At 45.8% G+C, this 10,258-nt stretch overlaps 1 protein-coding gene across 1 annotated transcript; it reads right to left on the reverse strand.

The window, feature by feature from the left end:
- Positions 1–1,465: 1,465 nt before the first annotated feature.
- znf703 (zinc finger protein 703) lies at positions 1,466–5,139 on the reverse strand. Its single transcript, XM_022210671.2, has 2 exons — positions 4,455–5,139; positions 1,466–3,807 (listed from the first exon to the last, which is right to left on the reverse strand). The coding sequence occupies exons 1-2, from the start codon at positions 4,719–4,721 to the stop codon at positions 2,299–2,301; spliced, it is 1,776 nt and encodes a 591-aa protein (XP_022066363.1). The 5' UTR covers positions 4,722–5,139; the 3' UTR covers positions 1,466–2,298.
- Positions 5,140–10,258: the final 5,119 nt, after the last annotated feature.

Below are 10,258 nucleotides of genomic sequence, written 5' to 3' on the forward strand. Positions count from 1 at the left end.
AACAGTAGAATTAATTCCACCTCCCCGACAAGATTGAAAGTTCTCCCCTCTGCATGACCTCCAGCGTGAATCATCTCCACATCGAAGCCAATGTAACCAATTCTCTATCTATAGTTTGTAAAACAGCATCCCAGCAGCCGCAGTCATATCAAAAGCAAGATAGCAGTGTAGATGTTGTGTTTCACCCTGTGTGTAAGAGAGGTACCTGCTCTTCTTCAGTCAGTCTTCACCTGTACTTCACTAAGGCAACTATAGGGGGCAACATAATCCAGAGTATATCTAGTGGGACGACTGTAAGAAATATGTTGCACTAAATACATACAGTATGTGCAATACAGCACTAAATCCAGAATATCCTTGACCCATTTAGACTACTTTATGAACTCTATCAAAATAGCAACAACAAGAAAGTAAGTTTGTCTTGTTCGGGACAAGTGCTTGGATCCAGTTTCTAAAGAAGAAAAATAAGTGTAGTGTGCTAAAGAGCTGCCCAGAGCAGTGGTCAGGGCGCCGTGACCTTGCTGGTGTGGCAGGGGCTGGATGTGGTTTGGGAGGGTCATCCATTTTGTTAATGGTCCTGTCAAGTGACACCTGTGCTCGCCTCTCCCCTGTCTGGAGTGCTAATGAACCGCGAGAGTAGAGGAGTCTGGGAGTCGGGGTCAATAGCCGCCTCGGAGACTAAAGCCTCAACGCTCTCTGCCACCTACACCCTGTCAGCCAAATAGAGTGGAGACACAGACACATTATCAAGCCTGAAATACTCTAATGGCAGCGGTGTGGCTTTAAGATAGACCAACTCCTTCCCTTCGAATTAGTATCTAACAGCTGTGAGTCCGGAGCGCTGACTTCAGTAAACCACAGCGCAGCAGAAAGCAGCAAGAAAATGGCTCTTCACATCAGGACACCGGCCTCCATGTTTGTGGTTCCTGTAAGAGAGCCCGCTCTCCTCAGGGGAGGTGTCAGTGCTTTGATGAATATTTCTCTATTAACTGCCTCCCATTGTCAGCTCTGGCCTTTGTGTTGCAGGCCAATCTGTCAGACCGTGAGGAGATCCTGGGTCGACACCTCCCTCAGGTCATTATTGAAGTTCCAGTGACCCAACAGCCACTCCACATAGCCATCCACTCTGCTGAGGAGGCTGTTTTCGGACCTCACAAACAAGAATCAGCAATTAAAAGCTGCACTCAGAACAACAAAAGCAATGTGGGTGATGGAAGGAGGAGGAGGGCTGCAGGTCCTCAGAGACTAGCTAACAGGGCTAATGTGACCCAGCCTGCCCTCCTTGGGACAGCCCTGTCAGCTGATATGAGCCATGAAATATTACACATAGCCACATATAGTGCGGCTGTGAGAGCCATAATGATAGATAGTCTTAGATAAGTGCAGTGCTGCCGTCTGGCAAGATTTACTGCATCCTCTGCTACTTTCTGATGCTATATATAAAATTCAATGAGGAAAAAACAAGTTAAAATGCAACCATGTATCATTTTATTTAACAAAATAAGACCTTTTCCTGTTGGTCGGATAGCACAGCCATCATTGTTTTTATTTAAATCATAGTTTCTTATCGCGCCACCATTTGTGTCAGTGACCCCAACTTGCTGGCCCCCGTAAGCTTGAAAAAATATTACATCTTTGCATATTTACAAATAAAAATAATGGCATTGTTCAAGATATTTATCAAGGACATGCAATTCTCCAGAGTCTGAATAGTGGAGGATGAAGGAAAAAAAAAACAACAGCAGAGAGGAAAGGAGATAAAAAGAGGTCCTCAGAATAAAGCCTCACAGTCCATCTTCATCATGGTGCAACATTTTTATTTTTAGAGTGTATGATAGGCATAATGGTACTATACTTAAATCATTCTTTTCAGTTAGAATACTTAAGAACAATTTATTTGGACAGCAAAATTTTCCCCCCAGAGTTGAGTACCAAGCGCTTCAGTGAAAAATAAATACAGACTTTCAGTTCTGGGAAACAGATATTGAGAAAAACAAAACAAAAATTGTCATAATTGTCAAAATAATCCCATAATTTCATTATTTTCAAGCTCTGCTTCCCGCCATCTTTAATCACCAAAGTCTGTTGGTTCTCTGCTGCAGACCATCCATCACAGTCTTGCCTTTGGAGCACCAGTCACAATCCTGAGGCTAACAGGTGGTATTCCTGGCAGGCATGCCAGCAGGCATGATGCCTTGTACTGGTGATGACCCCAGTCTCAAGAATCCATCTTCAGGGCAGCTCTGCAGAGTCCAAGCTGGTGCCTGCAGTCTGTGGGCATCAAGGCTATTTCGGATGTCACTGGTATCCAAGAGCTGAGGCGGAGCCCAGTCTCTGACTGTAGAGGGCATAGGGGGAGTAATACGCTGAGGAGGAGGGGAGGGATGGCATAGGAAGTCCAGGGGCTCCGGGCAAGTGGGTCTTACTGTAGGGGTGATAACGGGCCAGGCCCAAGCCAGGAGAGCCTCGCAATGAGAATGAGCTGGGTAGGGTACCTGGGCTGGTGGGTGGGGGCAGGTGGAGATGGCAGGAAGCTGTAGATGAAACTGATGAAGGGTAGGCTGACAACAGCTTACTGTCCACCATCCCAGGCAGGGCTGTATGGGTACGCAAGTGGGCTAGTAGCTCTTCTGATGTGGCAAAACGCTTGTCACAAGGACCTCCGACAGACACCCAGTTACAGGCGTGGGGCAGCGGTTCATTGGGGAGCATGAAACCGTACGTGTAGAGAGGGTGGGAGAGAGAGGGGGTGGTGCTTGAGGATAAGGAGCTGGAGTGTAGGGAGTGGAGGTGGTGTGAGGGGTAAACCAGGGGAAAACCAGACTTCAGGCTGGAGGGGTCATGGACACAGGTGGAGCAGTTACTGCCTCCTAGGTGGGGAGCGTTGGGGTAACTCAGACAGTAGGGGTCCCGACACAAACCCTGCATCAGAGATGGCGGTGAGGCTCCAGTGAGTGGGCTGGAGCTGGGGTGCTTCCCTGGAAGTCCTAAGCCCAAACTTGACTTGGTAGGATCCAAGCCGGGAACAAACTGGGAAGGGTACCCAGCATAGGCCCCCACAATGGAGCCATGGTAGCCCATGGTAGCAGGGGGTAAGGGAAATACAGACTGTCCGGGTTTAAATGGGGAGACAGGAGCGATGTGCCCAGAACCCAGGCCAGACTGTGAAGACGCCTGTGGGTCAGTCTTGCTCTCCGGTCGTGGGCTGCTGGCAGAGCTGGCATTGCTGGAGTTGGCGCTGGCTCGTACGTGGCTGGAGTTGGCTAACTGAGCCCCATCTATCCCAGACTTTCCTGCATCTGAGTCTTTTTTGCCAGCGCTGTTGCTGTTACTGTCCGAGCTGGCCTGCTCTGAACTCCCAGATTTGTTGTCCATGTGCTGGGCCTGGGAGTGTGGTGGGGGCTGCGTGGAAGGGGAATGGCTTTGTCTGTGGGACTGGCTCTGAGTGTGCAGGGGAGGAGAAGAGGAGCTGGGTGATCGGGAATGGGGAGGAAAGGATGGACACGAAGCGTTACTAGCGCTGGAGCTTCCATTTGGCACCCTGAATGCTGCTTTATCTGAAGGCCCCTTTGTTACTAGAACGTCCTTACGACAGTCGCCCGATGACTTGGAGTAAGGCTTGAAGCTCGACTTGTCCTCCAGGGACTGGTGCTGCTCTCCGGGCTTGGATGACCTGCTGGAGGACTCTTTGTCTCCCAGACTACCAGAGGAAAGAGAGGCCAACTTGGAGGAGGAGGGGGGGTCTGGTTTGCCAATTTGAGAGCAGGTCTGTGCCAGCAGAGCCAATGGACTCTTCTTGGCATCCAGCTGGGAAAATAAAAGAAGACAAAATGGTGAATAAGTTTTCTTTCTTTCTTTCTTTCTTTCTTTCTTTCTTTCTTTCTTTCTTTCTCAAAAAAGTTCATTTAGTTTGATCATTATAAGACATGTTGACTCTACAAAGATATGTCAATAAGGTTACAAGTTACAAAATGCAATATTAATTTTGATGAAAATATATAATATTGGCAAGCAATAAATTAAATATAAAGTAGAAATCTCAACAAAGCAAACTGAGGACAAAGTTGGGCATCGACAGAATAAAGCGCGTCATATAATAGAAAGCCAGGTTTAAGAAGAAATAGAAAACGAGAAAAAAAAAAAACAAGAGCCCCAAATTAACGTTTTAGAGAAACAAAATGTAATCCTGTTGTATTCATTTAGAAAATAAACGGATGACATGACTTTTTAAACACTATTCGCAGTCTTTCTGAACTCGGGGAAACTTGGCATTTTTTTTTTTTTTTTTTTTTTTTGCTGTGCGTAAAATGGCGCATATAATATTTTGTCCCAATAACACGTATTGCAACCTGCGCCCTGTAGTTCAAAGGATTTGATCAGCATTAGGGGGAAAAACGGCATCAGATGGTACGAACACGTCTCGGAGAGCATTTCTTTTCATTTTGTTCACTTACTTCGATGCTGACAGGCGCGGATGTGAGGGGCTGGAGATACTCAGGGTGCAGCAAGTGGCCGCTGTGCGCAGTCAACATCTTTACGATCCTGATAGGAAGCCTTTTAGCCTGGCGCGAGGGATCCGAGGGAGAAGGACAAGATGTGGGTGTGGAAACGGATCGTCTCTCCGCTCCGGTACGTTGTGGATCGCCGCTGGCGTCGGTGGCGCTGCGCTCCGGGGACTGTCTGCGTAAAAGCGGTTCAGGTCCACCGGGGAGATCTCTCATCTGGATCGGGGCGCGAAGTGGAAAGAAGGCGCGTAACAAGAGGACGCAGAGCTGAATTTTATTTACCAGCACATTTCATGATGATAAATTCAATACAGGAGAGTGCGGTAATCCAAACAGACAGTGCGCAGTGCGCGTCCTCCGTGTGACCAAGCTGTTTCTACAGACAAACAAAATGTCATCCTTTATCGGGCTCTTCAATGTGACCCGCTAATTATTCCTAAATATTCCTTTATCCAGTGTTGAAAAAAACGGAACAAACAAAAGCACCATGAGTAGTCACTGCTCATCAGTATATGGGGCAAGTTGAAGGAATATCCCCGCAGAGGATAGTGTGCGACAGTCCTCCTGTGCGCGTCTCTCTCCCACTGCAGCAGCCTCACAGTACCTCACTTCTTCCACATACTAAAGACGTGAAGGGAGGGATTTCAAAGCAGAGAGCCGCCGTCCAATCATAAGTACCCGCATTCATAATCAGGGGCGGAACCGTGGAGGGGGCGGTATCTGTGTCCGGCCTCACCCTCACAACTGGCTGTAATGTAGGTGGAAATCTGTGTCAGTGACCTGCATCAAATACATGCAAATATGACAAAAAGTAGCAGTAAAACATTTCTCAACAGATCTGACAGCACTGTAAGAAATCTTATAAACGGTATCATAAATGGATTATCACCAGTAAATAAGAATGTGGATAACAAACTGTGTGTGTATAGTTTTCTATGGAATGTCTCCACCCCGTTCTTCTAAATGGATGCGTTTGATTCAAAATAAAAACCTACTGTTCAAGGATATTTCTGGTATGTTAATGGCTTTATTGCATTACAGCAAGCAAACTGCCATTGCAACTGAGCTTTATTCAATTCATACAGCTTAAGGCAAAGTCACATGATTCAAGTTTTATGTATTTTACTGTGACAGTAGCCTACACGATATCTTTAATTTTTGATCCACAGTCACACCTTCCTCTAGCATTACAAATTGTTTTACAAGTGTTATAGATGTATACACACTTCTTTCAAAAGTTTTCTCTAGCTTGTACATGAGCATAGAAGAGCAGAATCCAAAAGATGAAGTCCCCCTTCAGTTGTCTCATTAGTAAGCCCCGTAATTTAATTTTATTTTCCATAAAGAACAACAAGCTGTGCTTTGTGGGGATTTCCATCCTGGACAAAACGCCTCTTCAACTAATCAAATGGCTTGGCTTGGACAGCTCGATCCATATTCCAAGATATTACAACACTGTTATATTCAGAGTGTTTAAAGTGGTTTCATGGATCAGTGATTACTGGCTAAAGTAAATCAGAACAAGCCTTTCTTCTGAGGTTTAATAGGTAAAAATGTTTGACATTTCACAGCACAGGCTGGTCTTATCAAACTGTACTGCCATCAGCCTGCTCCTTGATTATAATGGCTGCTGCCATTTATCTGCAGCTGAGTGGAAAGGCTGCGTGAGGAGGATGAAGTCACTTCAGTCTCACTCAACAGCATCACAGTTTGACCTGTCATCGTTAGGCTTAGTCGTCACTCATCACCCACACACTGCCACTCATGCTTCAATGACCTGCAGAGATCCGAGAATATGTGAACGTATACGTGCCCGCCGCCGGCCTAAGTACAATATTCTTTTGAATCTGTCTGTTTGTTTAAAACGGTCTGTCGTCACTTCGAGACGAGACACATAAACAGGTGACGCAAAACAACTGCTTTCTCACTGAGATTTAAAGGTAACGCCGAGGGCTTAAAGGGGATTTCAAATGTTTGTGTTTTTTTTTACAGTGCTGACTCTTGGTTAAGTTGTGAGTCTTCTGATTGTGCTCTTGCTAACTAAGCAATCATCCACTTGTTAAAAGGGTGAGTGGGTAAGTCACTGCAGTGTAGGTGGGGTTGCATAAAGAAGGGGGCGTTTAAAAGGAGACCAAAGAGGAGGGCATTGGGAAAAGCCAGACAAAGGCAGCGAGAGAATGAAACAAGGGAGGGCTCAAACAACAGGGAGCAGCTCCTTTCATGTGTGCCCTTGATGTAGGCTGGTAACAGCTGTTTTGGCGTGTCGATGACTGATGGCTGTTTCCTGTTGTGGATATTTTAAGGGGACAGCTTTTCAGTTAAAGAGCTTTCTCAGCATGCCCAGGTCCCACTGGCCCTTGGGGCATTTCCATTCCTTTCCATGGTTGTATCAAAGCAGTGGGTTTGCCTGGAACAGCAGCCAAACACAAGCCCAGGATGGGGCTGATAGGGGCTGAGGAGGAGCGGACCCCACATGCCCCTGTGATCCTGTGATTTATAGAGCTGCTGAGGCCTGTAATGGACGCTATAGCTCTGTGGCGGGGTCTGATTCATCCCTGTGTTGAAAAGCTGCCGTTTGCCTGACTCCAGAGTAAATATATAATGCTGACATTAGGCAGCCAAATTCTTCAAACCTGGCTCAAGCAAATCCTCATCTGCTCGTTTGTCTTTGCTCCGTGTTTGGAAGTGCTGAGGCGTTTTGTGGCGCACATGGGGATTAGCATTGTGTAGATGCTCTGTGTGATTGTTTAATGAGGGGCTGACATTGATGTGAGCTCATAAGAGTCTTGCTTCTTTTTTTCTCTTTTCAAGTTATTATACTTCTACAGGCCTTCACTGGTGTCAGCCAGACTTTGACAAGGTCTGGCTGCGTGTAGTACTGTACAAAGAGAAGGAGAGAGAAATGATAAAAGCGCCAGAGAGGCAGAGGAGGGAAAACGAGTGTAAATAACTCCTATTTAATTATCTGTGACTGACTTATGGGGTGTGTGGAATGGGAATAGAGGCCCGAGGCTGGGGCTCTGCTCTACCCCTAGTGTTTTCTCCAGCAGTAATAAAACCAAGGGAAAAAAAGTGGATTAAGACAGTTTCATGGGGTGTAGCAGACATGGCATTTAGACCCAAACACTTAAAAAGAGCCTCGCAGGCAACATTCCAGCCAGGACAGAATGTTGAAACAAGGATTTCCTTGAGCTGAAAGGTCCACAAACAATATCTGCACAGTGTACTTAATGTATTCACACTTCCTCGTTTATCTCTCTGTGGTTGCCTTTCCCTCTGTCTTTGACATACACGTACTAATCCTTTCACAGCTGAATGTGCATGCACTCAAACGTGAAAATGTAGCCTGTGCACACAAACACAAACAGACAGGCCATACTGTCCTTGATACCATCTTAAATGTGTGTGTTTTTGTACTTCTTATATGGTACCATCTATCTGACTGTCTACATGGTAAATCTGTTTGTGTCTGTGTGTGTGTGTCAGAGTCAGAGCTGTGGCTCACATCCTTATCTCTCCAGTTTAGGAGGGAGATTGTCTCTCTTGTCAGCTCATCACGTCTCGCAAGCTAACGCTCTTATCCACTCTGCCTACCTGTCGTCTATCTGTCTGCATTATAATCACATCGGGATAATAGGCTTCCCCCCGTGTTCACAGATTGGCACTTTTATTTCCGAATCCTACACTGCGCAGGGTTCCACCTTGTCGTACTTGCTACACCTGAAACGCATTCACAGACAGGCAAGTAGGCTGCACAACGCCCACACCCGTGCAAACTCAAGTCCTCACTACACACTCAGAAAACAAAAGCCACTATTGTCCTCCACACGGAGAAGTTATCAAGAGCACGGAGAGAGGAGGAGGAAGAGGAGATGGAGGGGAGAATGGGCCTGGACTGCCAGACAGAGTCAGCCTCAAATCAGATCATCCTGCATTGTTGTGTGAAATTTCAGATGACATCAAAAGATGTTTCTTTTTTTTTTCACTGGTCTGATGACGGAGGGGGGTCATTTTGACTGAAGCACAATCAAGGTATTCACAAGCTGGATCCGTGACAGGTCTGGTAAATGGAACAACAACAGGCCAGGCAAAGAAAATCTCCCCAGCACATTCCTCACGCTTGTTAAAGTCAGTTCTGCTTCCTCTACTCATAGCCAGAGTCTCCGCCTCTGTGTCTTCATCATCCAACCTTTGTTGAGGGGGAGGCTGCTGGGAACATACACTTTGTCCATCTTTTTTTCCTCAAAACAACATCTAGTTTGCCAGAAAAACAAAACCACAATAGATTTTCCCATCATGATAATTAAGTTGAGCTTTGACAGAGCAGGTTATTCAGCCAAGCTTCTCAAAGATGTCGAGTAGAGTCAAATTTATTGTCATTCCAGCCATATACAGGTGCACTTAAAGTTCATTTAGCTTAGAAATATAAGATCCCCTGCTGTGCTAAAAATGAAAGTTAACTGCACTTTGGTTGGTTAATCAGTCCAAGTTACATATGAGTTGTGAAAGTGGAAAACTAGCTGATTAAGTTAGCTGAACTTTAGAAAAAGTCCTCATTTAACATGTAGATCTAACAGCCTCAGCTGTTGACCAGACTCAGTACAGAGACTGTGAGGCTGCTGGGTACAAGGAGGTAAATTACTTACATTAAGTTCCGGACGGACGGACGGACGGACGGACGGACGGACGGACGGACGGACAGACAGACAGATACTTCATTAATCCTGAGGGAAATTCAAGTGCTCAGCAGCTTACATACAACAACATTACATAACAAAAAGGCAGGTTTGTAGCATTAACATTAAAGGTTAGTACATACATTATAATACATTTCACTACGTTTCATTAGAGTGTTTTTCAGTATATACAGTGAGAACAAAATGTCACTTAACTGTGTCAGTTTAAAAATCCATCCATCCATTGTCTATACACCACTTCATCCTCATTAGGGTAGCAGGGGGCTGGAGTCTATCTGATTTAGGGTGAAGGCAGGGGACACCTGGACAGGTCACCAGTCTATCACAGGGCTACATATAGAGGCTAACAATCACACTGGCACTCATCTCAACAGACAATTTAGAATCACCAATTAACCTCAGCATGTTTTTGGACTGTGGGAGGAAGCCGGAGTACCCAGAGAAAACTCACACATGCACAGGGAGAACATGCAAACTGCATGCAGAAAGATCCCGGGATGGCGGACCGGGGATCTTAAAGCTGCAAGGCAACAGTGTTAATCACTGCGACACTGTGCAACCCACTTTCATAATAAATAATAAATAGACAAAAGACATTATAACAACAACTGTAGGTCGTACAGATACTCAGTAAAGTAATAAACTTAAACAGAAGACATAACCCACTGAATATAACCACTCATTGGAATTTGCGATGTGATGAGCAGAAATTATTGGAGTTTGCAGTAGTCACAGAGTTCCTGCCAAACATAACTGTGGATGATGATGAGGGGAGGGACGGGCGGGTCTCAGCAGTGCATGCCAATCATCACAGCCCGCAGAGAGGCCGAGTCATGTCAGCTGCCACGGCTTTGATGTGACAAGGGATGGCATTGCTCAATTAAAAGCCTATCAATGTGTAAGTAAATCAGCATCTTTCAGGCTTGACACATCAAACAAACAGTTATTGAAGCGGCCCTCCCATGCCATTAATCTCTGCATGAGTCTGCCAAGTCCAGGGTCACCGCAGGATCACAAAAACCTGTAACGGTGAGAGCATTACATACAGGGAATACG

This window comes from Acanthochromis polyacanthus, chromosome 7 (assembly GCF_021347895.1).
Source record: "Acanthochromis polyacanthus isolate Apoly-LR-REF ecotype Palm Island chromosome 7, KAUST_Apoly_ChrSc, whole genome shotgun sequence".
In the NCBI taxonomy this organism is placed as follows: domain Eukaryota; kingdom Metazoa; phylum Chordata; class Actinopteri; family Pomacentridae; genus Acanthochromis; species Acanthochromis polyacanthus.

Excerpts from the sequence above, each read along its gene's own strand:
- znf703 (XM_022210671.2), bottom strand. The coding sequence starts at position 4,721 with ATGAGAGATCTCCCCGGTGGACCTGAACCGCTTTTACGCAGACAGTCC. Across the intron at positions 3,808-4,454 it reads CCGCGCCTGTCAGCATCGAA|CTGGATGCCAAGAAGAGTCC; the intron begins GTAAGTGAACAA and ends TTATTTTCCCAG.